This window comes from Mucor velutinosus, assembly GCF_035048745.1.
Source record: "Mucor velutinosus strain NIH1002 chromosome Unknown tig00001540, whole genome shotgun sequence".
Taxonomy (NCBI): Eukaryota; Fungi; Mucoromycota; class Mucoromycetes; order Mucorales; family Mucoraceae; genus Mucor; species Mucor velutinosus.
In genome coordinates this window covers 440,781-467,367 of record NW_027041893.1, presented here as the reverse complement: position 1 = coordinate 467,367, position 26,587 = coordinate 440,781, and the positions used below count along the sequence as shown (strand labels likewise).

Genomic DNA, 26,587 nt, shown 5'->3' with positions numbered 1-26,587 from the left:
TGTAGAGCGCGCAAAGCATGAACCCTTCCAGCCAGTTACTCTTGCCCACCCTGTACATGCGGATGATCAGCAATCGACATCTGATTTGGGGGGGGGGAGGGTACCCACACTCACCACGATGAAATAATTTACTAGAATGACAGACGCAAATAGCACGGCTGTTTCATACACATTGAAAAACAAACTCATGTCTACGCCAATACCCCATCCTATGCTCTATCATCAGTATCTTTCTGGCCACTAAATCAGGCTTCAGGGACGCACCTATGATGACCATGATGGGCATCACCAGCAATGCAACTTGCATGCTTGACCCAACAGCTACTCCTAATGCTAAATCCATCTATCGCCGAGTTTCCATCAGTTCCAGTTTGATTCAGATATAAATCCTCGTCTACCTTGTTCTTATACGCTACAGTGACAGCTGTAACATGCTCTGCTGCACTGCATGATCATCGACTCAGTATTGGAATATCGATTCACTGGACTAAACTTACTTTCCGACAATGGGTAGTAGAATGAGCCCCACAAATGTCTCGCTAATGTGCCATTGCTCAACCACTTGCTCAATGGCAGGCACCAAAAACTCGGCACAGACAGCAACGAATGCAGTGATAATCAAAAGCCTACGAAATGTCAATTCCGGACGTCTAAACCCTACAAATCTACATACAATAGAACGGCCATCCACCAGGGCATGGATGGGCTCTCTTCCTCTTCATCCCCTTTCGCTTGCTCACGCTCTACAGGCGTCTCGGGTGCAATACACTCTTCATCCCTGGCATTTGCATTGTTGTTGTTGTTGTTGAACAGCTTGATGCGAGACACTTGACGCTCGACCTTGAATGCTTCTACAGGGACTTGCAAAAACTAGGGAAACGTTAACATTCTAAAAGACGAGCCAAGCTTCCTATAAATATACCAATGTTCTGTGTGTTTTCAGCTAGATGGCGTGTATGTGTACTGATTTTAATAACTACTCGTTTGTGTATGTGCGCATTTTGTACCTGAAAGACCAAATACGCAAAGTAGATGATCAGCAGAATGATGGACGTTGCTCTAGAAATATTCAAAATGTCTGACCTCTCCTTCGCTGCTGTCTCTGCATTGACTGTAGATCCGTAAAATGCAGCTGGTAGTAGTAGTGACACAACCGAGATGAACAGCAGCGAGGCAGATGTCTGTGCTGCAGTGATGTTGAACCTTTGCTCCTTGTACCTGAGACCGCCACAAAAAAAGCTCATGCCCAGCACAATTAGGATGTTGGATAGGATGGAGCCCAGCATAGATGCTTGCACCACAATAACCAGGTTCTGTGTCAGCGAGATGATACTGATGATCATTTCAATGGAATTGCCAAATGTCGCATTGAGTAGGCCGCCAATCACTTCTCCTGTTCTCAGAGCGATATCCTCTGTTGCAAATCCCAGCAGCTTGGCTAGCGGTACAATGGCTACAAAATTGAGAATGAACGTCGTAGTGGGATTCCAGACGAAATGCGATGCCCATCCCAAAGGAATAAACACCAGTAACACATTGAGCCACGAGGACCGCACAATGGACATCAAGCCATGCCGGATTGTAGGTTCTATGAATTTCTTGAGCGGTAGATTGGTGCTCTCGGCTGATGCATTCTCTTCAACTTGGCCGGTAGTTGTGTTGCTGGTTCCAGCAATGGGATCTTCCTGTTGTGCGACTGACGCATTATTCTCATTGTGTGATACGAACAAGCCAGGCTCTTTATCTTGGTTATTATCATTGGGCATTTTATTAGTGGTAAATTGAGGAGGAGAAAGAGCTCAAACTAATTTGATGGCTACATTTTATCGCAGACGCAAGGAATGTGTCAAACATCAACATGGTATTCTTTTAAAATGCGTGGACTAAACAAATAAACAAGATAGAATTTAGGTGGTGCTACTGTTTGCATGAGGTGATCGTACCTGATTTATCCTGCTCGATGAAATCAACATAGTCCTTTTGGTCAAATGCAGTTACTTGATCTGAAGGCAAAGACACAGCAAATCCCTCAAGACCTAGACTAATTTCGTGGTTGATTTTGCCACCTGCCTTTTTGATATCCGCTTTGGCCGTTGCCAATTTTTCAGCAGTAATAGGCTTCGATAGAGCGATAATATAATCTGTAAAACCTTCTAAATTCAATTTAGTTTAGTCTTTGGAATACACGATATATTGCCCATATGTTCGGTCTGTACCTTCGGCAGCAAGCACAGCCAACGAAGCCAAGATGATTGTCAGACACAACAGCAAAACAGCACGCATGTTTCCAGAGAAAGAGAGAAAGAGAGAAAGAGATGAGACGAGAGAAGAGAGAGAGGAGTTGTATACAAGAGTCAATTAAATGTTGTGTTTTATTGCACAGAGATGATACATAGGGCTCAAAAAGTCACATTGACATGTGCTCACTAATCTAGCAAATCAAATGAAATAGTGAGAGGGAGATGGTAACATGTATAGTATATAGTAGGAAGAGTTAATAATAATAAGAATAAGTAAGTGTATACATTATCTGGAATAAGAGGGTATATATCATTGCTTTAAATCAAACCAACATCTCGAAGATTCGTTTGGAGCACGATATCATTCACAGCTGCCATGACAAACTTGACTTGCTCAGTGTCTGTTGCACAAGTCAAATGAGTGTAAACCTGCTTTTCAGCAGAGGAATTGAGCGAGATGAATTGCTGCATAATGTAGTTGCTCGCTTCTTCATAGTCATCATTAGCTCCCTTGTAATCAGGAAAGTAGTCCACCAGTGGACTCGTCGCTAACTTTTGCTTGAACAGATCAGTCTTGTTCAAGAACAAAATGGTGGATGTTCTTTCAAACCATCTCGAGTTACAGATGGAGTCAAATAAAGTTAAAGCTTCTTGCATTCTGTTTACCGATTCATCTTCAATCAAGACTTGATCGTATTCAGATATAGCGACCAGAAAGATGATGGCTGTAACATCCTCAAAACAATGGATCCACTTTTTACGTTCTGAGCGCTGTCCACCCACATCAAACATGCGGTACGTGAGTGTGCCAAAGGTGAATTTGCTCTCTGCAATACCCGTGGTCTTGACACGGGAACGCAGGACATCTTGATCGGTGGGCAAATAGTTTGGGTCACCTATACGATCAATAGAATCAAAGTAACTATATAAAGTAATGAATATCAAGCTGAATTGCACGCCTGGTGAGAAACTCACTATGCTGCTGAATCATTCAACTGGAATTCATTTCTTCTTGAATGGGCTTCTTGAACGCCCTTGTCTTGCCACAACTGTTTGATTGCTCTCACCAATTCGGGTGGCATCGAGAAATAATCCATCTTTTGATACTGCTCCATAACGTAGTCAAAGTATCCTTGGTTGGATGCGTCGTCGAGCGGGATGTCGAGTGTCTCCATTGCCTCCAACAACACATGAATCGACTGCAGTGAATTGCTAAAGATGATCTCCTTGTAAGCCTCCTTCTCCTCGGGTGTAAATCCTCCATCATGAATCAACTTCATCTGCTTTAAAATGGTCGACTTTCCAGACTCACCAGCACCTGGCTTGCATATGAGTCTTTTTGACGTCGATCATCCCATTCGACATTGCATTGATATACATACCGAGCAGTAACAATTTGACTTCGTTCTTGTTATTGAGTTTCTCCATGCGGAGCTGCCCATCGATTTCTTCATTGCGAAGTTTCCCAGCATTATCACTTTCCTCGACTGAAGCGCAGCAACCCATATTTTGTTATCGAGATTTAAAGAAAAGAAAAAAGAAGGAGAAAGAGGTGAAACTGAAGACTCATTTTTATAATCTCATTTTTCTAATCAATCGAAAACTTTTTTTTTTTTCAATAACCTTCGCGGGACATCAATCAAATTGGCAACACAGAGCCATACCTTTGTACAACAAACATAATCACTTCATGTAATTTTGCTGAATGGTGTATATTTTTTACGGAAGATTGGCTAAATAGCGACCTGTAGAAAATAAGGCTTGAAAGGATAGAGAATGGACGTTTAGTAATGGTTGACGTATCTGATTTGATTTGCAATACCATATGTTTTTTTTTTTTTTTTTTTTTTTTTTTTTTTTTTTCATCAAGGGGGGGGGGTTACTCATTCATCTCCTGAATCAAAAGCATCAGCCAACATTGGCATATCATGATGGATACATTCATGATGGATCAAAGAAATGGACCTTGAATTTGGTAACAAAACGAAATCATCCCCATCTATATATCATACAGAAGGATGGCATTTGCAGTAGCCCTCTATGAGCCAACATGATGAAGCTGTTGCATGAATGCAGCATAATTATCGTTCGATAAATACATAGCCCTCCTCCATACTTGATTTTGTTTGTTACATTTCATCACACAAAAGTGGAATTATCCGCACCACACTATCCAATCATGGATGCGGAAAACCTTTCATATCACGTCCCTCTATTTGGGATTACATTTGTCAGGACGCACCCAGTCGCGCATACGGAAATCCCTTTTTCTCTATTTTTCAAATTCTCGTGATCAAATGTCTGCTGGTAACATGGAAGATGGTTTCGATGATCCGTCCGATTTCAACGCCACTCAATTATCCACGCTTGATGAACACCTCCGATGTCCTATCTGCAAGGAAATATTCGATGCTACCATGCTGCTATCCACATGCTCTCATTCTTTCTGCGCCCTGTGCATACGCAGAAGCCTTTCAACAGAGCAAATCTGTCCAAAATGCAGAAAACCAGCATACGAAAGTAATCTAATACACAACTATGACCTAGACAACGTTGTGAGGCAATGGCGAGAGTCTCGGTAAGCCAGCCGCAATCAAATGGCATTGCACAGTGTAATTTGACACTATACATTATAGACAGTTTCTGATAGCTTTGGAAAGAGCAGCTACTGCGCCAAACCAGGATATAGCAATACATTCAGCACCTGCATCGCTTGACAATGATTTCTCGAACGACGCTATGCGCACTATCAACAGTGGCTCGCCCACAGCATCTCCATCTCATATTCCCTCTCCTTCTACAAGACGATCCACCCGTTTATCTTCGCAATCAATAACATCAGCATCACCTCAGGGATCTCCAATGCAAATGAGTCAACCTGATACAAATAGAGTAGACATCATTGCACCTACACAATCCCATCAGACGTTGTCATCCGTCCAAGCAGATAGCTCATCCCCAGCAGAATGCCCAATATGCTGGAAACAGATGGATGTCAGAGTAATTCAGGCACATGTAGACGCCTGTCTCAATGGTGATAGTAGAATACCACCCTTACCCAAGAAATCATCCACACCTGCCGCTGGGAGTAGCAAAGACGCTTCATTTCCGTTCATAGCATCATCACACTCATCAACATATGCGTCATCTTCATCGATGGCGAGAGTCTCCAATACCCTCAAAACGTCAGTAGGTTCAACATTGCCATGTCTATTGTGGTGAATTAAAGAGTGGTTGTCGATATAGGAAGAGCAAACCTGTAAACCTCGGGAAAAAGCCAATCAAACAGGTTTACAATTTGATGACGGATAAAGCACTGAATGCGCTTTTACGAGTAAGTTGGAGTTCCTATAGAGTGGCCGCCATCTAATGTTCGATTAGTCTTTCAACCTGTCAGACAGTGGAGACAGAGCGACCAAGATATGGAGACATAAAGAGTATTTGAACCTTTACAACGCAAATCAGGATTCACATAGGCCAGTCAGCGCCAATGTGTTGGTGCAGAGGCTCCAAGCAATTGAAAATTCACGGGCAATACAATCAAAGAGAAAAGCGACAGATCCAGAGGAACACAAGGTAAGAGATCAATGATGTAAGAGGGCCTGTGATGGGTGTTGATTGATTGATAAAGGCCATGTATGCCGACCAATTCCAATCTCTGATTAATCATGTCAAGCGGAAAAAGGGCGACGATGCTAATGGTAAGCACAAGAGCATCAGCCATCTCTATTTTCTTCTAACTGCCAGACATCATATTAGCATCATCACAATCAAAGAATTAACATAAATACATTTGTAATATAGATCTCGTAAATAGTATAGCCAAATATTTTTCAAGGGAAAATCATAATGAGTCTTTGATAAAGATGCAGTAAAGTGCGCAGTAGATTGGAAGCAGATGCTATTTTGGATACTGTCTTTTTGTGAATGACATTGAAACAAGGCTTGAGATGCTGATGACTGTGATGTTTAACTGAATCATCTCGCAATGTAAAACTGTTTCAATGGCTGTCACTATGCTTATGACAGGAGGTATTCATAAACTATCTGCTGCAGTATGAGATGACATTCGTAGCCATATCACTTTGATATGTGAGCTTTGTATAAAACATTGCCGCAGTTAATTGATCCAATTTGAACTAGTAGCCCTTCCTGAAGTGTACCCAATCATTTGGTTCCTGGATCAAACAAACAGTCTGCACAGTTGCAAAAATTTTTGCGTTTTGCAAATCCGAAATCGATTCTGAAAAAGTATAAAAAGAGAGCAAAAGTAGGCAATGATTCTGTTTCTTTAGTGACCGTACTCTACAGGATCTGTATGCAGTATGTTTCAATTCTACGTTTTCTAAACTAGATACAATCCCAAAGCTAGTCGATGATTTTTAGTAGACCTTCTTTTGAGTGAAGTGTGCCAATCATTGCTCTCTGAGCAGTTTTTGTCAGTTGATGATCTCGTCTGTCTTTATTCCAAGGACATGACAAGGAAGGAGCTACAGGTCTGATAGCTTATTACATTTTTTAATTAATTTCAAATGAAAAATTTACCCCTGAGTGTTTAGCGAGGCACCAGTTTGATCCGAACTCACAGTGAAATAATAGAGTTGGCCTTTGCAATCATAGTAAACCAGTGCTGGCATCCATAGTATATGCGCTATCATGGGTTGGTCTCTCTTGGTATGCCATGCCGTAGATTTGATCCTTCTACAGGACCCGCAATCCATGAACTGTCCTGCGGGATGTATCTCTTTGCTACCTAGAGAGCGGAACCATTTACAACTCAAGCTGATAGGGCCAGATCAAACTAAATGCTAGTCTGAGTACAGATCAAAAGATCAAGTATTGATGGATATGCAGAAGTGTACACATGTCAAATCAAGTCTAGAATACCATATTGTCATAGGTTGTTGTTACACTATTCTTTTTCTGGAATAATGTTTTCAAATGAGCCCTTTCTATACTCAAATATGCATTGTTGCCATGAAGCTGTACATATTTTAATTGAGATGTTGTATATAACGAATACGGACAGGCGTTTCTTCTGTTTTGCTTGCATTTTGACAACTTTTCATCTATGGAACAGGTTGGCATTCACAGCGATTTCTTTCTTGTCACTATTTGTTTATTGTTATGGCGTATTCCCAACTCGGAATTTCCAGTTCTTTACTAGCCGATTCATGGAAACAGAGACAGGCGAGAGAGCAGTGTCTATTCTTAGTATGATCTGATCCAGTCAGAGGGAGCTTTTCTGTCTATCCTGAGATTCTCTCTCTCTCTCGTGTTGTTTATACAATTTGCTATATTTAGGTTGTTATGTACGACGTGCCTTTTATATGTCTACGATGTTATAAAAAGCAAGAAAGAGCTCAATCATGTTATTGAGGCATAACATTCTCTTTTTCTCCTTTTATTTATATCTGCTGTGATGAGAGGGTTTATTAAATGGACGTTTATCTGTGCAATCATAGCCTCGTTTCTCGTGGTCTCAATTTCGGCACATCCAACACCTACTTCTCTAGCCAAAAGGCAAGATGACACGGATGTGAACGACTATCATAATTCAGGAAAGACAAAAACATCTACCACTGCTTCACCCACATCAAACCCAACACCTATACCTCGCCCCAATGATGGAGGACATGGATCCAATGGTAATGGATCAAACGGTAACAATGGAAGCAGCGCACCTCAAGTCATCGCTGTGGGTGGTGCCAGTTGGTATGGTAAGTAAAAAAAAAAAAAAAAGGATGATGCTACATGTCTTCACTCGTTAAATTGGCATTGCTTAGTTGCTGTTTACGGAACAGAGTCTGGAATATCGCCTCAAATGGCAGCACTTGGTGCAATTTTGATTGTGTTAGGCTTGTTTTTATGTTCAATGGGGTTCCGCATGGCCAAGGTTATGTTTGCTGTCATGGGATTACTGACACTCGGGTCTATGACTTGGATTGCATTAGCAAATCTCAGACCAGAGGCGGGTTACAGCCGAGATTCCATCACTATGATCTGCGTTCCCGTGGGTGTTGGTGTGGTTGGGGCCATTGCTTACTATCTACTCTGGACCATTGCTATGTATCTTACTGCAGGTATGTTAATGGCCATAGACGCCTAGCCATGTCAATACTGATATCAGAATGAAAGCTTTTGGTGGATTCATTTTTGCCGTTTACATTGTAAGCTGGAGAAGCGATTTGTTGATTATCAATGTAAGTGCCTTTTTCCACGATTGAAACAACAAACACTGATTATCTGCTGCTGTCTTACTAGTTGATTGGGCGATCTTGTTTCCTGGGTGGCATGGGATTGGCGTTTGCCATTTTGGTGTACTTTGCACATCGTCCCATCATGCTGTTTGTAACCTCTTTTGTGGGATCCTACATCATTTTCTTTGGTATTGATTGCTTGGCTAGAGTGGGGTTCATTGCAGGCCCACAAAAGCTGCTCAACAGCAATCCTCGCCATCTCGTCGAGTATGAAGTGAGCAAATTTGTGTACGTTTTGCTGGCAATGATCATTGTCATGTTCCTGTTTTCGTTCGTTTGGCAGTTTATTTTCAATGCAGCTATCGAATTTGGTCTTCATGTTGCTGCTGCAGTCAAGGGAAAGAAGGCACACGAAGAGTTCCATGAAGAGCACGAAAGCCATCATCATAAAGAAGTACACGAAGAGCCTGCCAGTGGTGGTGGTGGTGGTGGTGGTGGAGAAGGACACTCAAACTCATGACTCCCAACCTTATGGAGTGTACTTTTGTTCCTACTTTTCAAAAAGAAACTTAACTGAGCATCTTTCCAACATGTATTTACCCCAAATCCTTATATCTTTGCACATAGTAGTATATTATATCTCTCTGAATAAACAAATCATATCCATGACATCAACCAAATTGTTCACTATTTCAAGTTTTATCATAAACTATAACTAGCCAATCTCTTAACGGATATAATACCAGTATAAGTGTTGGTATCTTCTGATCATAGATGTTAGGTACCCTACTTCTCCGGCCTTAGTCAACTCGATTGTGAATCAGCTTCCCATTATGTGGCATTAAAGAAATTATCATTCAAGTACCTGAAGCCATCAAGAAATGACCAGTAAGCTCAATTTTTGGATCAATTGAACTGATTACTTGGACATTAGCCTGTTTAAATCTGAATTCTTGTTTGTATATCAACTCTGGGAGAGAGGAGGGGCAATTTCTCATGTGGACGCCTTGCCAAAAGCAATCCAGCGGCTATCACTGATTCAATCTCCGGTTTATATTCTCTTGCTTGATTTTGAGGTTTCTGGACATCATTTGACTTGATTTATTAGAATCGACTATATAAATGGTGATGATCATCCCATATACCCTTAAGCTTTTCTAAAGTGCTTTTTAAGGTGCATCCAATGGCACCCAGTAGGATAGATGTTTTGAATAAGCTTATTGAGTAATCTACGAAAATATGAAAAGAGGTTTCTGGCCAAAATGTCGAATGTTTACATATCAAGGTCCCACAAAGATGATCTCAGAGGTTATGTTAGATCGATAGGCACATTTTGAAATAATATATATACCATAGTAAAAGTCTTCATTGTCAAGGTAAAAAATACGATCGTTTGATTTTTAATGAAAACCATGAGGAGTACCTCATGCTTTTTGGTCGATTTTTGGCCATGTTTTGTTGATCCCCAAAAGGTCGAGCAAAGGTGTCAGGAAGTAACTGCCAGAAGGGAGCAACTGTTTGGGGCTATTCTGACGATCTAAAACAGCCTTGAACGCGAGGAAACGCAGCTCAAATGCGCTCATATTTTGGTGTATCAGGGGCACTAAGGACTAAACAGGGATAATACCTGTATGGTACTTGTCCGTATATGAAATAGCTAGGTGTATATGGATGTAGAACATTACATAAGAATCAAAAATCCACAGATAATATAAAGAATGTTTATGTGTAAGTGGAGGGTCAAAATGAAAGTAGTAGTATTTTGATGAGATACGCAAAAGCGATCAGTAGCACGACCTGCCGCTGTGCAGGTGAGTTTTCATCGAAGCGAAGCGAAGGTAGAAAACCATCCGAAGCATAAACACTCATATGATTAGTGATTTTATATCAATCAACAATCAGGGCTCTTTTAACATTTTGGCTATATTAGTTTTGCGATAGTAGCCAAAGACTCGCGGTAGTGCGAGCCGTTTGAACGTAGATTAGTTTCCTGATCTACGCTTCGCTTCGGTGGAAGCCACCCGAAGTGTTGAAAGGCTTATATACCATAGAAATAATCTTCATTTTTGAGGTCAAAAGTACGATCGTTTGATTTCAGCTGAAAATCATGAGCTATCCTTCATGGTTTTCGATAGATTTTTGTGGTTTTTTTGTTTGGTCCAAAAAAAAAAAAGATGGCTGAAGGCATCAGTGGGCATATGCTATATGAGAGCAGTTGCTTGATGCTACTCTGGCAGTCTAAAAAAAAAAAACCTCTAGCACGAAACATTATAGCTCAAATTTATCTAAATTACACTGTGTTGTGGTGTAGAAAAGGCCACTGCTAGTATACTCTTTGCCTGTACGCAATCTGCTCGCGTTGATAGAGACGTGCATTATCGTAAAAGAGTCAAAACGACAGCCGTAGGTCGTTTCTGGAGCACCCTCAGTTGATAAAGAGTGAAAATTCAGTGCTGATTTGAAATGATTTACGGTTGCTTGCCTTGATGGCCTACCCGAAGGAGCACTATATTCGTTGGAATGATTGGTTCAAACATGCTAAACGTGAATGTATCAGAAAATTAAACTTTCTGGCGTGGCTTGAGATGTATACATAGATTTTGGCCTCAAGAATATACATCTCCAATTCTGGAAATCTCACTTCACTTGATCTGATTACGACTCATTTCCAAACTTGTGCGACGATGAAACACCAAAAACGGAAACTGCTCACTTTGTGCTTGAGCGGATCTGTTGGAAATGCAACAGCAGCAGAAATTGCTCAATCCAAGTGGTCAAGAGTCACAATTACCTTTTTAAACGTGAAGATATGATGCCATATAAATAGGGATCATGGAACTCGCATTAACTATCCTTTTCTTTCTTTTTTCACAGCATTTCATCTTTTTTTTTTACGCATAGTATAAAGAAAAATGATTCGATATTCAGTTCATGTCAAAGTAACCGGCATGACGTGTGATGTAAGTACCGATATAGATGTACACTGGAAAGAAACAAGAACTGACCTACTTTGTCCTTCATTCAGCATTGCGTCAATACAATTACCAAGGCCTTACAGCAATTTCCGGGTATTGAAGCATCCAGTATTCATGTTAGCTTAGAAAAGTCAGAAGCAACATTTGATACCGACAATGTGGACAACAAGATCGTATCAGAATTGCAACATGATATCTCTGAGCTCATTGAGAATCTAGGTTACGATGCTGGCACACCCAAGCTCACAGCAGTTACCGCATCCACAAATGCCACTGCAACATCTGATGCCAATCAACAAACCTATGTCAAGGTATCGGCTTCTGTTACGGGAATGACATGTTCGCATTGTACAAACACCATTGAAGAAGCCCTCAAGGAGCTTCCCTTCATTGATCCTGGATCTGTAGAGGTCTTGTTGGATGAAGAACTTGCCAGCATGCGATTTATCAACCCGGATGATACAGTTACAAAGGACAAGATAAAGGAGACCATTGAAGATCTCGGTTACGAAGTGGGCCAAGTGACGTTTAGCTATGATGTTGCAAGTGAGGAGTTGGAGCAAGAGGAGGAGAATGGCACTCAAACCGCTGTATTTTCCTTATCCGGAATGACGTGCCAATACTGTGTGAAGACGGTGTCAGAGGCACTGCAAAAATTACCCGGTGTGATTCCAGGCTCTATATCCATCAGTTTGGAGAACAGACAAGGCAGATTCTCCTTCCAAGGTGGCAAGGTAGATGCAAGCTTGATTCAGCAAGTTATTGAAGATCTCGGCTATGATTTGAACGGAAAGCCACACTTTAGATCAGGCTTGCGTCGCGAGTCCATGGAGCTATCGAAATCATATACTAGTCAAGTGTCAATTAGCATGACAGCAACTAATGAAAGTGCACCTCTGCTACAACAAGGATCTACCCAACAGACTAATGGCGACAAGCGAAAGGTGGTGATGCGTGTACTGGGAATGACTTGCCACTCGTGTGTAGCCTCGGTAACAGATGCCCTTCAGCACGAATTACCGCAAGTGGACCCTGACTCTGTTTATGTCAACTTGCAAACTGAAATGGCCATGTTCATCTGTACCAACCCTGACATTGATCTCATCCACAGTGTCATTGAAGAGCGAGGATTCGATGTAGAGAATGTGCAGATCATTCACAACTTGACACCTCCTGCTGTATTACTGGCTCAAAAGCAAGACACCATCAATAGACACGACTCCATCACCTCTCTCAGTGCTGTCTCGATTGATACCCAAACGGTCTCTGCTCCTCACAAGGTCAACTTCCAAATCTCAGGCATGACATGTGCTAGTTGTGTGCGCACAATTGAACGTGGTCTGGTCAAGCTACCTGGCGTGGATCCGTCGTCTGTCCAAGTCAATCTTTTGACGCACAGTGGTACTTTTTCTGTTTATGGTGATATACTAGACGAGCAAATGATCATCAAAGCTGTCAAGAACATGGGTTACACCGCAAGCAAGGTTGTCTTTATCTCCAATGCGCCTGCTCCGGAGGCAACTGCTTCCTCCACAGTGGCTGTTTACAAGGCCGAGATGATCATCACTGGCATGTACTGTCCTAACTGCATTGAAAAAGTGCATTCTGCTCTGGTCAAGCTACATGGTATGCGCGCCAAGTCCATCCAAGTCAACCTAGACAGTGGTCGTGCTAGTTTTGAATACAGTGGTGAATTTATTACTCGTCAAAGAATCTATCAAGCGATCCTACAACTCGGTTTCTCTGCGGAAAGTATTAAGATTGCCAAAGTCAGTGGTCGAGATGACAGTGATACAGCAAGCATCTCGAGTCGTAAAAGTAGTCGCTATGTATCCACACATCTGGTGGTTACTGGTATGACATGCTCATCGTGTGTAGCCAATATCGAGCGTACCATCATGAAGCAAACTGGTGTAGTGAGCTGCCAAGTCAATCTCCTCTCAAAATCTGCAGTGATCAAGCATGATCCCACTGTGATCGGTGCTCGCTCTTTAGCTCAAATGGTTGAACAAATCGGTTACAAGGCTGAACTCGCGCAAGACACGCAGGGCAATACGATCGCAGAGCAACGAGCGTCCATGAGAGAAAGCATGGACAAGGAACTCGCGGTTCTCAAGGCCAGATTCTTGTGGTCCCTCCTATTTGCTATTCCCGTGGTATTGATTTCAATGATTTTCATGATGGCACTACCAGCTTCCAATCCAGTGCACAAGGCTTTTATGAAACAAATTGTGCATGGTCTCTCTGTGGGTGATCTTCTCTTGTTTTTGCTGTCTACCCCTGTGCAATTTTGGCTTGGTCTGCCCTTCTATACAAAGGCTTACAAATCGCTGGTCTATGCTCATACAGCCAACATGGAGACCTTGGTTGCTATGGGCACCACTGTTGCCTACCTCGCTTCTGTTGCTTCTGTGATTGCAGCCATGGTGCGTCGCACAGCTGGTGCTATGAGCCTAAACTACTTTGAAACATCTGTGCTCTTGATTACCTTTATTCACTTTGGTAAATGGCTTGAGGCTCTGGCCAAGGGCAAGACTGCAGAGACTATTACCAAGCTGATGGATTTGCAGCCAGAAAAGGCTACTCTGGTAGAAATCTCCAAAAACAGCTCGACACAAAACTTGAGCGACTCAGTATCTACATTAACAAATAACTCTGGAAAAGATGTTAGTGAATCAGACCAAGTTTTGACAGAAAGAGAGATTGATTCAGTGGATATTCAAGGTAAAAAAAAAAAAAATTAACATGTTTGTTGTGTTGTTGAGAGACTAACATTTTGTATACTCGCAGTGGGTGATATTCTCAAGATCAATGCTGGCGGTCGTATTCCTTGTGATGGTAAAGTCTGGAGAGGATCTTCAGCTACGGATGAATCCATGATTACTGGTGAGTCTGTCCCTGTTACTAAAAAGGAGGGCGACAGTGTCATTACTGCGACTATCAATCTCAGTGCTCCCATCTATATCCGTGCTATCCGTGTGGGCTCTGAAACTACCTTGTCTCGTATTATTCAACTGGTACAAGATGCTCAAGCGTCACCCAAGGCCCCTATTGAACAGTTAGCGGACAATATCTCCAGTGTATTTGTGCCTGTGGTCATTCTCTTGGCTATAGCTACCTTTGTTGTATGGGAAGTGTTGAGTCTCAAGAATGCTTTTCCTGATGATTGGGTACCTATGGGTGAGAACAAGACTATTTTCTCTCTTATGCTCGCTGTTACTGTCCTGGTAATTGCATGTCCTTGTGGTTTAGGTCTCGCTAGTCCTACAGGTAAGAGTGGAAGAAACACTTTATAGATCAAAGCTAATATTTTTTTGCAGCTGTCATGGTTGGTACAGGTGTTGCTGCCAAGTACGGCGTGTTAGTCAAGGGCGGTGGATACGCATTAGAGATGGCCAGTCGCATCACCACTGTTGCCTTTGACAAGACGGGTACATTGACCATGGGCAAACCTATCGTCACGCATAGCTGGATCGATCAAGCAAGTGAACAACAGACACAGGGAAACAATGCTGAACAAAGAATTGCCATCTGGAAGATTCTCGGTCGCGTGGGCTCTGCTAGCAACCATCCTCTCTCAAAAGCTATTGGAAAGAAGGCAAAGCACGTTATTCGCACTCTAAAGGCCAATCCTGATGTCTCTGATACCGAGCTGATCTCTAACAATGTGAACATGTTTGACGACGATGTTGAAGAAGAGGATGCTCAAGACGATGCCTCCAACATCTTTGACGGTGTTACCATTACCAACGCACAAGAAGTCCCTGGCCGTGGTTTGTTGGCTACCATCACTCTGACTACAGACATCTCTGCCAATTTGACTGGTAAACTTCGCAGCATTCGCGCACTCAACGTCTTTTTGGGCAATCAAGAGTGGATGGACGAGAATCATGCACGTTACCAAAGCTCGCGACAAGCCAAAGCATGCCGCAACCTCTTGTTGGATTGGCAAAACCTGGGTCAATCTATTGTGCTTGTGGCTGCCTCACCTGTTGGCGGTGGAAACGATCAAGAGCCGTCCAGCAGTGATACTCACAGAGAAGGCTGCAAGAACGCATGTGCTTGTGATGTCTGTCATTGCGCAACCAACTCCCTCTGCTGTGCCGCATCTCAAACCATAATGATCTCTCAACTGGCCATTGCTGATATTCCTCGCCCTGAATCAACTCAACTCATTGCCGAACTTCGAAAGCGTGGTATTGAAGTGTGGATGATTACAGGCGATAACGAACGTACGGGCCGTGTCATTGGTCAACAACTGGGTATTCCTGCAGATTTTGTCTTGGCTGGTGTGAAACCAGAGCAAAAGGCTGACAAGATCCGAAACCTGCAACGTCGTGGTATTCGTGCGAATGACTATCAATACTCTACTCATCATCAGCAATTTTGGAGGAGAAACGGCAAGCAGCACAAACAAGCAGTGGTAGCCATGGTTGGCGATGGCATCAACGACTCTCCAGCACTGGCACAAGCAGATGTTGGGTAAGTAAGCTTGGTTATGAGCAAGTTGACATGATACTCATGCTTTGTTTGACTTCATAGTATCTCTGTTGGCTCTGCTACGGATATTGCCATTGAAGCTGCTAGCATTGTGCTCATTCGAAACAACTTGATGGATTTACTGACCATGTATGATGTTTCACGCACTGTGGTTCGTCGTATTCGCTTCAATTTCTTTTGGGCATTCTTGTACAATGCTGTAGCCATTCCTATTGCTGCTGGTATCCTGTATCCAGCTGTTGGCCAAGGCTTACCACCTTACATTGCAGGTATTGCCATGGTGGCATCCAGTGTCAGTGTCGTCTGCTCCAGTCTTCTGTTGCGCTTATACAGGGCTCCCAAGGTGGTTGAAGAATCTCATCAAATTAAATTGTAATTTTTGTGAATATGTAAAAAAAAAAAAAAAAAAAAAAAAAAAAAAAAGAGAAACCCATGTATCCTCTGTAATTTTATAAAACTTTAGATTTCAATATCATTTTCTATTATACTCTATCTTTAACACACCTAATAAAAATGAAACTCGCATTTGCTCTTTTATTCATCGCATTTCCTGCTTACATTTACGCCTTCTTTGGCACAGGTGGTGGATTGGTCTTGTACACATCGGATCAACAAACTCGCTCGGGTGTTCTTAGCTCGGATCATCGATGCACTAATTTCCCTTCTCAATTCAAAGCCGCACATGTCAAAAACAATGGAGGCACTCACTGTGCCATGTGGACTGACGCTAACTGTCAAGGCACTCTTTACGTTGTACCGGCTCACTATACAATGCGCATGCCAAGAGAAGAATTCAAATCAGTCATTTGTTGAATAAAATCTGTTTTTTTATTATTATTATTATACATTAAAATGCTTTAGTGGTATCTTTAGATTGTCCAATGCTATGCCAGATAGCAATGCTTTGCAATGAAGAGTAATGACTCCAATGTTGGGTGTAAATTTGCCAGGCATGGGTGTCAATGCAGCTATGGAGGGAGAGCCGCATGTCTTGTAGAGATCTGTCAGTTCTGCATTTTTGTCTTGATCCAGACAGAGGCTATAGGATGGGTAGATCTGTACCCCTTTCGATTGGACGGTCTCGCACCACACTATGGTGCTCTGGTCTCGCTCTTCCGTCATGAGCTCAATGCCAATATAGTCGTTGCTTTGAATTGTGCCCAGATAGATCAAGGATGAACTGAGTGTTACTCTGCTGAGTCGACTGTTGGGCATAGGAATTGAGCAGGTGTTCAATAGAGATGATGGCAGAAACAACTGCTGCTGTCTCTTCTTTTCAATCTCACATTTTCCTAATATCAACATGTCCATTTGAGGGCAGCAGAACGACAAGTACATGAGCACAGCTTCATGGTTTTCGATCTTTGACTGACAAAGTTCCAGTTTCTTCAATCTGAATACACCTTTATCCAAGTCGACATAGTTGTTGTAAGTGACCTGCACATTGGCACCGACCAATGTCAAGTTTTCTAGTTGAGGCAGGTGGCCCAAGAGATGATCAATCAAGAACGGCGTAAATGGAAACTGATCCATCAGCCCTTTGGACAAAGACAGCTCCAATGTCTGTAGTTGCTTGCAATGAAACAGATTCGATGTTACGCCCGACCAACCTGGAATTTGCTCCCACACGCGCAGCCGCAAGAATTTCAATTGAGCGAGCCCATAAGATTGCACCAGCAGCAAGAATTGACATGATTCAATGGCTTGATACGTTTGAAAATCAACGTATAGATCATCAATGGAACACGTGGGCTTCCGTAGTTCTACAGCAAAGCCCTTGGAGAACAGCTGCGGTGCATTTTTGCCTCCCAGAGTGAGTGATTTGAGTAATGGCAGTGATTGAATCATGTGAACAAGCGCATTTTGCCACATCCATTTGGTGCCAAATCTGCTGGTGGAGAGCTGCGTCAATGACAACGACCGTAGATGAGGATAACTGGCACTGATGAAACCAAACCATCGATAGGAGTCTACATGTCCATGCAATAGAAGCGATTGTAGTGTGTAGCAGGGTTCAGCAAAAGCAGATAAGAGATGGGGATCATGTGAGGCGACAGATGATTCCTGGTGTGGTGTCTTTGTGCGTATAAAGTTGAAACTCTTTAGGCGCGGTAGACGTGCATGCAGCTGTTGTAAGCAGCTGGATAGAGGGAGCGACATGGCTGTATCATTGTCATTGTAATTCATCTCCAATGTCAAATGTTCCAGGCTGGGTACATGTTGCAGGCTCCCAACAAGCTCATGCAAGTCGTCTGGCTGATGGCTGAGATGGAGATGCGACAATGTAGAGCCATTGAACGTTGTTAGGAACTGAGGGGCGAAATCCACATAGTGGATGGGGGCACACTGTCGCATGTATTTCCATGTATGTGTCATTGGATTCAGTCTAAGATGCTGCCACTGTGCGATATTAAAGTCCACTACCTCCAGCTCAGGACACAACTTTGCCAGCAGATCAAAGTTCGCCTGAGACAAATGAACGTGTAGCTGCCGGTCTTCTTCAAATCTTGGACCCAGCGCTGATGTTTGCTGCTCGTGCATCAGGTAGATTTCCCTGACCATCAATCCATTATGGTACGAGTGCTGGTCATACGATTGAGTCAATGAGGCAATCAGCTGCCGTAGTTGATGCTGGTTGTAAATGTAGATCTTTCTGTAGACGGACCTTTGAAATGTATGGAACCACAATTTACAGACATACAGGGCATGTGTGCAGTCTTGGAGCGAGAGGTAGGTGGCTACTTGTTGCAGAAATTCAGGTGGTAGTTTAGCCTTCATGGATTTGAAATGAGCAAAAGAAAGAGAGAAAAACAGGGAGGCAAAAGGATTGTTTGTTTATGTTGTTTGATTTCCGTGGAAAACTAATCTATTGGTGCTACCCGAGGATTATGCATCGTGTTGCACTGTCTACTCAGCCATACAATCTATGAAAGGAGGTGTGTGTGTGTGTGTGTGTGTGTGTGTGTATGTGTGTATGTGTGTATGTGTGTGTTTATATTAAAAAAAAAAGTATAGCATCTGGTATAGTAGATGGCGAGAGAGAGAGAAATAGGGAGAGGGTATCTATAGAGTAAAATGGTATGTAATGTTTAGACCTCCACAGGCTGCTGCTGCTGCTGCTGCTGCTGCTGCTGCTTATGCTTTGGCTTTATACGCCAATTAAATGAGGCCATTCTTTTCACAAAGCTCTGTTGTGAAGCGCTGATAGGTACAATCGTTTCGTCTGATACGCCTGTATACATGATGTTGACCTCGGACGATGTGTGGTAGTGGAAATGTGTGTCAATGTCCCCGACACTTGGTTGCGATGCTTGCTGCTGTTGTGATGGTATGGTTTCTGAAAAGTTCTTGGCAGACGATGTTCTCCTAATTTGCTTGAGCTGTTTCTTTGATTTCAACCCATTGCCAATCTTGATAAAAGCAGACTTGGATCGACCCAGCCCCTTGTCAGTCGCGGGTGATGATGGTGATGGACCAGCGGCCATAGCAGGCGTGTCATACACGGACTGAAGTGCATTGTTGCTTTTGCGTTTTGACATTGTCTTTTCCATGATGGATTTTCTCTTCTTTTTGGCAGAACGCTTTGACCTACTGCTATTACTTCCATTGGCAGGTGCTAAATGGGGCGAGGTGGGTGGCTCAGGTAGAGGCTTTTGAGGGCAATTGGCCATCTTTAATTCGCCATTGTCAGACACAAATGACCAAGAGGAGGATGAGGAGCTCATGGAAGAATCAACAGTCGATGTGCTTGTTTTTCGCGGGGTATTGACAACGCCTGCTGTTGCTGTTCCTGTGCCACTCAAGGAAACCGTGGGAGACTCATGGTAGTAGGCTCCGTTGGCGGTGGTGGTGATGGGAGACGGTTCAGGGCTATTGGGTAGATCCTTGTGAGAAGATGTCTTTTTGCCTGTCATTAAAGAAGCTAATCGAAGCAGTGATTTCTTTTTAGATAGCGTTTTTTCTACTGTAGGCGAGTCAGAAGGGGTTGCTGGTGGTGACAGTGGCGATTTGGTATCTAGCTGAAGCTCCTGTCTATGTCGCAGTGAAGAAGACCTTTGAGGCACAGATCGGATCACCAGGTTGGGTTTGGCCTTGTTGGCTGCTGTTGCTGCTGCGTTGGAAGCGTATATGGAGTTTTCCAGCGCAATCTTTTCAAAAGCAGGTATCAAACTGGTCAGCATGTCTTGTGATTGACGTTGTTGTGATCGACGTCTCGGTTTAAAGGGTAGTTCAGGTAATTTTGGTGCTGTGTCTACCTTGATGTCGATAGCAAAATCCATATCAAACAGACTCATAATCTCATTTGCTAGGTTTTGAGATACAACGCTGGAGGTGATACCAGTATCACTTGTCCAACTCAATCTATTTTTGTTTCCCCCGAATCCACTCTTTCTTCTTGCTTGTTTGGCTGTATCATCGGTAGCAGCAGCAACAGCAACAGCAGCCAGCACAACAGGATTTGCTGGCAATGGCTTCTCGGTCAGTGGTGATGGCGCACGAGCCGGGATTTCATTGTTGATGGATTCATTGGAGAGGGTTGCATTGGGTTGCGAGAATATAGTAGAAGTAGAAGAGTCCACAGAGTTGGTTTTGGATTGACAAGATTCCTGCTCTTGCTCCTGTAGCTGTGATTTCTGCTGTTGCTCTAGTAATTGCGAAGGCAATATGGTAGGTGGAAGTGGTAGATCTTGCTCATCCTCCGCAATCCAGAGATCATCTCCTTGTCCATCGTCCTCGTCATCGAATATATCGTCGTCATAGTGATAGGATACAGTCGACTTGACAGGCCTGAATGCTTCTATTGTCTGGGCATACTGTTGAAATATCTCTTCCAGGCCTTCCTGTGTCATTTCTTCCAATGACCTAAATGTACAGGGTTAATGTCTGGTGCCTGGATCGGTTACTGAAAAAAAAAACCCCCCCTCTTCCTCTCAAACTTACTCTGGCGTAAAGTACTGCCATCTTGTCATCTGCTGAAGCCATTCTGCTGGTGTGGATGAGTAGACATCCTCAATCATATTCTTGATGACTGCCGTCTTTCTGAGTGAATGAAGATCTGGCGGTGCAAATGTAAGTTGAGCAAGTTTGTAATTGGAGATTGCAGCCAACTGTATCGGGTTGTGAGAAGCGACAACATGGCTTGAAGTCAAAGGTGATTTTGGACCTCGTATTCCTACCATCTTTTGTGGATGTGCGAAATTTAAGGAGAAAGAGAACAAGAAAATGAGAGAGAAGAGAGAAGAGCGAAAAAAAAAAAGTAATGGTAAATTTCTTATTTTAATTTGATTCTCAATATTATAATGTGTTGCACTAACACAAGGTTAGTGTAATGTAGATATTTATTACACTTTCCCAAATGATGTGTTGCCTAATCCTCTGCATTTGATGGAAAAGTTGTTGGTATTCTCTTTAAAGCGCTTCAATGACCTTGTTCTAATAGGTTGCGGAAAGAAAGGAAACGTGTTAGCATGACATGACGATAGATCCCTTTGCTGTTTAAAAACAACTTGCCCCAAGACTCCTTTAAGAAATGTCTCCTTATCGTTGGCACTCACCAGCGCAGAGGGAAATCCGTCCTACGACAAGCCAAATTGCAAATTAATATATAGTGTATTAATGTCACCACCCACAACACTCACGGTAGACAGCAATGTCTGTAACCACTGTCTGCTTGGCTGTATATACTTGCCAGTGATCTTGAACAGGACATCCACGAGCGGACCCGAAAAGGATCTAGGCACACGGCCGCCAATTCCCTATTAATGATGTATAAGCACTCGAAATAAATAGAAAAAGAACATGCTATTTATACCAATAATAATTGCTCCATAATCTGAATTCCCATATTCATGATGATTGTATCCATTATTTTGGCTATTTCTGAACCTTCTTGAAAATCCTGACTGATAAAATCAGCCTATGCATTTCATGTGGGTCAGTTGGGGAGCAGAAAGGCATCTCGGCGTGTGTCTTACCATGAAATTTACAGCAGCCTTCAATGCCAACTTTTCTTGCAGTCCCATGCCTGCAATGACAAACATGAATATCGTATTGATCATGGCGGGTGGAAGGTGATAGAAGGCGAGTGGACATCGGGTAATAGCCTATTTATGATTAGCACTCAATATAAACAAAACATTTTTCATTGCCCTACTCTTGAGAGTAATCCGAAATAGCTATCCACCACGTCTGGGTAATGCTCCATCGCTAGCAGATATACCTGATTTAGCACTGATTGGATTATACCATATCCTGCCATTCTTACCTTCAGTTCCGTTGATGAATGCCAATGTCTTGGTGGTAATGACGCCGAGCAAATCTCGCAATCGCTCAAAGTGCATTTGATGGCCACCGTACACTGTGATCATAAATGATGCAGTGTCCAGCCAACACGAAAACGGGGCTGCAGTGTAGCTCGACTCCACAAGTGCTGCCAGATCCATAAAGTTCAAGCTGAGCAACGGGCTCGTGGATCGCATGCCTTGCTCCAAAAATGTCGATAGTGCCTTGGCTATTTGCTCGTCTGCGCCCCATACTCGGGCAATGTGTGATGAAGATTCTCGGATAGCATAGGTGACTTGACTGAAACCATCCATATGAGCATACATGGTCAACAATTGCCCGCTAGCAAATGCATCGTATACAGAGTTGCGTTCACTGAGTGATTGATAGTCGTCGTTGGGCGATTGAATGCCACGACAACACGCTGACAAGTACTGCAGCTGGATCAGCACAGCATCACGCGAGCCTTGAGGGTCTGTTTCAACATTCACTAATGCCTTTGAGATGCCTTGCAAGATGTCACCTGTCAAAGACTATCTCAGCCTATCAGTCATTGTCATCATCCTGTCTGTTATATAATCACTTACCATCAACGGACTCATGGCTCTATCAGGAGGAAGCACTTGAATGACATCCGCAACTGATTCTACTACTCTTTGCATGATATTGGATTTGATATTGGAGCTATTCATGGCTACGTAGACGTGCATCAATCCATCCAACTCGTCCACGAGCGATTCTCGACATGTATCACAAATATCTGCAAAAGCGGAACTAGCAGCCGGTGCTAAATGTGGATCACTGAGACAGGGCACAGTGTAGTTCATCACAGATCCCAAATATTGCGGATGTGCTTTGAGCCATTCAGCCAAAGAACCCATTAATATCAACACAGTGCTTTTTAAGCGGATACCGCAGTCCACTGGTAATCGACCCAGGACTTCAGGGCCAAAAAAGCGTGCAATATGGATATTCTCTTCCGGTGTGATCTCTTCAGATATACTCTTTAGGCAAAAGAGGATCGCTTCCAAGCTCTAAATCAAGAACATCAGTATATCAGACATCACTTTGCTTTAAGACTTACCTGTGTCGCATCGGGCAGCGATGTCCACTGATTTATAATATATACAATATGGTCCAGCAGGATGGCAAGCATTTCATCTCGTAAAACATAAAAGGGATTGATCATGGTGTCACCTAGATCTCTTCTCCAGGTCTTGAATTTATCCTTAATGTCTATGGCAACCATCAGTTTCCCACATTCTACTGTGCCTGAAGGACTCTGTCTACCTTTATTCCATGATTCCCATACTCGCTCTTCGGGATAGCGTGCAGTTCGAATCAAGATCTCCACTAATTCTCGATAGATGGCCAGTGCTGCTTGTCCACAGTTGTATTTCCACAGTTCCTTTGTCTCTGAAGGTGCTGCTAGTTTCACAGGCAAAATACATTCATCAAATAGCGTTTCCTGCATGATGTACCAAAAATTGAGAGGAATCTCGGTTACTTCTTGATCTATAGGGAAGAAGCCCTCGAAGCCAGTCAATCGCAGAATCATGGTCATAAGCCAGTACATGTCAGATCTGGCGAGCTGTTCCACAATATAGTCCGTGTATGTCTCTCCAAATGTTGTCAGTAACTTGGCAATCAACCTGGCAGTTTCCTCGTCTTCCTCTGTTATACACAACTCGAACTTTTCCTTCATGGCGTCACTGGTAAAGCAGGTGAGCAGCTCGTTTCTATAATTTTGGTATTTTGCCCAAGCTGCTTGTTGCATTGATTCTAGTAACACATCCACTGCTGATTCAAACAGATTCACGTCTCCTAGTAATGTCATGACTTTTTGTAAAATGGGATAGCCTTCTTCTAAACTGAAACCGTACTGAATCCAGCTTTGTAGACATCTCAATGATTTTAGTTGAATTTCTGTAGATACAGGGTTGAAAAGAAAGGATGAAATGGTGGATAATACAAGCGAGATGCTTTCTTTCAATTCTCCAATTAGCTGTAATTTGCGGCCTCCCATGATGTTTGAGTTGGACACCTCTTCAGGCACAAGCGTAAAGAATTCCAATACAGTCGCATTGATCATATCGGCTGGTACTCCATACGACTGGGATGCTCGTTGCAGTGCTTCGACTGTTGTTGGTATAAAATGCGGCCATTGATTGGGAACAGTGTGAAATGCAAAAGCGATCAACTAGAATCATAGGTCAGTACATCGTTTCGCACATGAGTATATAGATGCATTACTGCTAGACATAGTTTGGTAGTGACAAAGGCTGGCCCTCCACAGAGACGCACAATCCATCCGAGCAACTCATTTTTCAGCCATTCTACTCTATCTTCGGGTAATGTTTTCCTATGATTGACAATAAGCATACATACACTATGCTTGATCCACTGAATGTTGCATTTACCAATCACGAGTGATCTTTACTTGAAAGGTATGTGCTCCAAAGAATTGGCATTGATTAGACTGTAAGCAGGTACTGGATGTCAGCATGCGTTTTGATTTGATAAATGCTGCAGTTTACCTGTGATGCTAATAGTTGTGATGCAATCTCCCAAGCATAAGGTTGTTTCTGAAGTGATTGTAATTGCTCTTGAATCTGCTTTGCGACTACTGTATCAGATGAGTTGTATAGTTCCTCTATGAGCTACTAATGTGGTGAGTACACGCCGCCATATTATCTGCTTCAAATGCGTACCCCTTCTACTTGCGCAACACTTGGGCTTGCCATGGTAAAAGATGGATGAATGTACAGCCTTGAGAATGAAAAGGTATTTGCAGTCGGTTATTTAAAAGCAACACGAAACTTGAGTTTGCTAGTGGCTTTTAGTGTAGGAAAAAGATTGTGAGACCATCTCCCCCCCCCCCCCCTATCCTTCTACAGCATTCTCTTTCTCTCTATTCATTTCAACTCCAACATACAACATAGCTCAACATGAATGTTAGACAGGCCACCGTATGTTTAGACGCCAGCTTCATTTATGCAACAAAAAGCAGAGACTAACGATACATTAGGTCGATGATATGATCTATATCCAAAACTGTAATTTATTGGATCTTCCCGAAAACTATCAAATGAAATACTGTAAATATACAATATCTCCAGTCTATACGCTCTCTTCGCTCACACAGACACGTAGACCTCTACCACGCTTTATCCTGGCCTCAACTATCTTTTGTAGCAGAAGATGAAAATGGAAAGATTGTTGGCTACGTTTTAGCAAAGATGTAATTATCATGGATATTGTCACCATGCAAACGACAAGGTCGACTGAACATGTTGCCATAGGGAAGAGGAGCCTACAGATGTCCCTCACGGTCATATCACATCCTTATCCGTGATGCGTACTTATAGACGTTTGGGTCTTGCTCAAAAGCTAATGACTCAAGCTACCGCTCAAATGGCCACTGTTTTTGGAGCACATTATGTTTCTTTGCACGTACGTAAAACCAATCGTGCTGCCATTGGTCTTTACAGAGATACTTTGAAGTTTGAGTAAGTTGCCGTGGGTTTATTGTAGTGGACATGTGTATTAAATGCAGACTATTGTATAGTGTGCATGATATTGAAAAAAAGTATTACGCTGATGGTGAGGATGCTTTGGCTATGCGTTTGAATTTGAAGGAAACAAAGCCAATTATTCGTGGTATTGTTGAGGAAGTGAATGAGATTGCTGCTGCCCACTAAAGACAAATATATGTTAATCGAGATGTTCATCCAAGAATTTCTTGATGCTCTCTAATAAATCCTTTTTGATGGTCTCGCTGACAGTTGCTACAAGACGATTGATTAGATAATCTGGCAAGAGAATGCAGTCAAATATACTCTACATCTGCCATGATCGCCAATCTCTTTGATGAGATCTTCAAATGAGACGTCCTCTAGGTTTTTGGACTTGATAACGTCTATATAATTTTATGGGTATTCAATGCTCTTTCATGGCAAAAATCTAGTACCTCTACTGTATGCATCCAAACTATCTGTCCATCCTGAATCAGAGAGACGAGCTCGTAGTAATTGTAACAATCTAGCTAGACCTAAGACACTGGGACACAAGTCGCATAAAATACCCTGTAATTACCTATCCTTCTCGCCAGACTCAACAAAGAGTCGGCTCACTGATGTTTGCATCTTCTCAGCATCAGACATTTTATAGAAACTAGGAAATAAATGATTGCCTCAATGAAATCAGCAATCGATGTTTCCACAACAGGAAAAAGAGAGCAAATGGATTGTCATGAGCCGTTGTGCTTGTGCTAAATTTTCAAAGCCACATGAACGCAACAAAAAATAGGTATGCTGGCCTCCTACACATTTAAAGCTCCATAGGAGCGATCAAGGGTGGGATCCAATTTGCATAAAGCTCTCAAAGTGAA

At 42.7% G+C, this 26,587-nt stretch overlaps 13 protein-coding genes across 13 annotated transcripts; 6 read left to right on the top strand and 7 right to left on the bottom strand.

Annotated features, from left to right (window-relative positions):
• Positions 1 to 35: 35 nt before the first annotated feature.
• On the bottom strand, positions 36 to 1,766 carry ATC70_004256 (uncharacterized protein; the record flags this gene model as incomplete). The annotated part of the gene is made up of 7 exons (XM_064823563.1): positions 36 to 50; positions 115 to 209; positions 265 to 343; positions 399 to 444; positions 498 to 626; positions 674 to 870; positions 1,008 to 1,766. 7 exons carry the CDS (start codon positions 1,764 to 1,766, stop codon positions 36 to 38), a joined length of 1,320 nt encoding a protein of 439 aa, XP_064688388.1.
• A 103-nt stretch (positions 1,767 to 1,869) lies between these two features.
• ATC70_004255 (uncharacterized protein) lies at positions 1,870 to 2,283 on the bottom strand (the record flags this gene model as incomplete). Its single annotated transcript, XM_064823562.1, has 3 exons — positions 1,870 to 1,883; positions 1,944 to 2,153; positions 2,217 to 2,283. The coding sequence occupies 3 exons, from the start codon at positions 2,281 to 2,283 to the stop codon at positions 1,870 to 1,872; spliced, it is 291 nt and encodes a 96-aa protein (XP_064688387.1).
• A 275-nt stretch (positions 2,284 to 2,558) lies between these two features.
• On the bottom strand, positions 2,559 to 3,746 carry ATC70_004254 (uncharacterized protein; the record flags this gene model as incomplete). Its single annotated transcript, XM_064823561.1, has 3 exons — positions 2,559 to 3,162; positions 3,216 to 3,558; positions 3,623 to 3,746. 3 exons carry the CDS (start codon positions 3,744 to 3,746, stop codon positions 2,559 to 2,561), a joined length of 1,071 nt encoding a protein of 356 aa, XP_064688386.1.
• A 791-nt stretch (positions 3,747 to 4,537) lies between these two features.
• ATC70_004253 (uncharacterized protein) lies at positions 4,538 to 6,022 on the top strand (the record flags this gene model as incomplete). Its single annotated transcript, XM_064823560.1, has 6 exons — positions 4,538 to 4,818; positions 4,877 to 5,425; positions 5,487 to 5,574; positions 5,622 to 5,816; positions 5,872 to 5,941; positions 6,000 to 6,022. The coding sequence occupies 6 exons, from the start codon at positions 4,538 to 4,540 to the stop codon at positions 6,020 to 6,022; spliced, it is 1,206 nt and encodes a 401-aa protein (XP_064688385.1).
• A 1,640-nt stretch (positions 6,023 to 7,662) lies between these two features.
• Positions 7,663 to 7,968, top strand: ATC70_004252 (uncharacterized protein; the record flags this gene model as incomplete). Its single annotated transcript, XM_064823559.1, has 1 exon — positions 7,663 to 7,968. The coding sequence occupies one exon, from the start codon at positions 7,663 to 7,665 to the stop codon at positions 7,966 to 7,968; it is 306 nt and encodes a 101-aa protein (XP_064688384.1).
• Positions 7,969 to 8,064: 96 nt separating this feature from the next.
• Positions 8,065 to 8,960, top strand: ATC70_004251 (uncharacterized protein; the record flags this gene model as incomplete). Its single annotated transcript, XM_064823558.1, has 3 exons — positions 8,065 to 8,323; positions 8,379 to 8,443; positions 8,505 to 8,960. 3 exons carry the CDS (start codon positions 8,065 to 8,067, stop codon positions 8,958 to 8,960), a joined length of 780 nt encoding a protein of 259 aa, XP_064688383.1.
• A 2,392-nt stretch (positions 8,961 to 11,352) lies between these two features.
• ATC70_004250 (uncharacterized protein) lies at positions 11,353 to 16,291 on the top strand (the record flags this gene model as incomplete). The annotated part of the gene is made up of 5 exons (XM_064823557.1): positions 11,353 to 11,400; positions 11,466 to 14,139; positions 14,206 to 14,685; positions 14,736 to 15,897; positions 15,958 to 16,291. The coding sequence occupies 5 exons, from the start codon at positions 11,353 to 11,355 to the stop codon at positions 16,289 to 16,291; spliced, it is 4,698 nt and encodes a 1,565-aa protein (XP_064688382.1).
• A 137-nt stretch (positions 16,292 to 16,428) lies between these two features.
• On the top strand, positions 16,429 to 16,728 carry ATC70_004249 (uncharacterized protein; the record flags this gene model as incomplete). Its single annotated transcript, XM_064823556.1, has 1 exon — positions 16,429 to 16,728. One exon carries the CDS (start codon positions 16,429 to 16,431, stop codon positions 16,726 to 16,728), a length of 300 nt encoding a protein of 99 aa, XP_064688381.1.
• Positions 16,729 to 16,755: 27 nt separating this feature from the next.
• ATC70_004248 (uncharacterized protein) lies at positions 16,756 to 18,693 on the bottom strand (the record flags this gene model as incomplete). The annotated part of the gene is made up of 1 exon (XM_064823555.1): positions 16,756 to 18,693. One exon carries the CDS (start codon positions 18,691 to 18,693, stop codon positions 16,756 to 16,758), a length of 1,938 nt encoding a protein of 645 aa, XP_064688380.1.
• Positions 18,694 to 19,004: 311 nt separating this feature from the next.
• On the bottom strand, positions 19,005 to 21,095 carry ATC70_004247 (uncharacterized protein; the record flags this gene model as incomplete). Its single annotated transcript, XM_064823554.1, has 2 exons — positions 19,005 to 20,778; positions 20,857 to 21,095. 2 exons carry the CDS (start codon positions 21,093 to 21,095, stop codon positions 19,005 to 19,007), a joined length of 2,013 nt encoding a protein of 670 aa, XP_064688379.1.
• Positions 21,096 to 21,257: 162 nt separating this feature from the next.
• Positions 21,258 to 24,941, bottom strand: GUT1_1 (Glycerol kinase; the record flags this gene model as incomplete). The annotated part of the gene is made up of 14 exons (XM_064823553.1): positions 21,258 to 21,348; positions 21,427 to 21,491; positions 21,555 to 21,671; positions 21,728 to 21,832; positions 21,891 to 22,019; positions 22,070 to 22,122; positions 22,181 to 22,730; positions 22,785 to 23,231; positions 23,282 to 23,433; positions 23,488 to 24,397; positions 24,451 to 24,559; positions 24,618 to 24,676; positions 24,735 to 24,857; positions 24,909 to 24,941. 14 exons carry the CDS (start codon positions 24,939 to 24,941, stop codon positions 21,258 to 21,260), a joined length of 2,943 nt encoding a protein of 980 aa, XP_064688378.1.
• Positions 24,942 to 25,145: 204 nt separating this feature from the next.
• ATC70_004245 (uncharacterized protein) lies at positions 25,146 to 25,898 on the top strand (the record flags this gene model as incomplete). Its single annotated transcript, XM_064823552.1, has 5 exons — positions 25,146 to 25,166; positions 25,226 to 25,295; positions 25,351 to 25,438; positions 25,500 to 25,706; positions 25,766 to 25,898. 5 exons carry the CDS (start codon positions 25,146 to 25,148, stop codon positions 25,896 to 25,898), a joined length of 519 nt encoding a protein of 172 aa, XP_064688377.1.
• A 13-nt stretch (positions 25,899 to 25,911) lies between these two features.
• Positions 25,912 to 26,360, bottom strand: PMT2_1 (Protein O-mannosyltransferase 2; the record flags this gene model as incomplete). Its single annotated transcript, XM_064823551.1, has 4 exons — positions 25,912 to 25,985; positions 26,042 to 26,116; positions 26,168 to 26,238; positions 26,293 to 26,360. 4 exons carry the CDS (start codon positions 26,358 to 26,360, stop codon positions 25,912 to 25,914), a joined length of 288 nt encoding a protein of 95 aa, XP_064688376.1.
• Between the last annotated feature and the right edge of the window lie 227 nt (positions 26,361 to 26,587).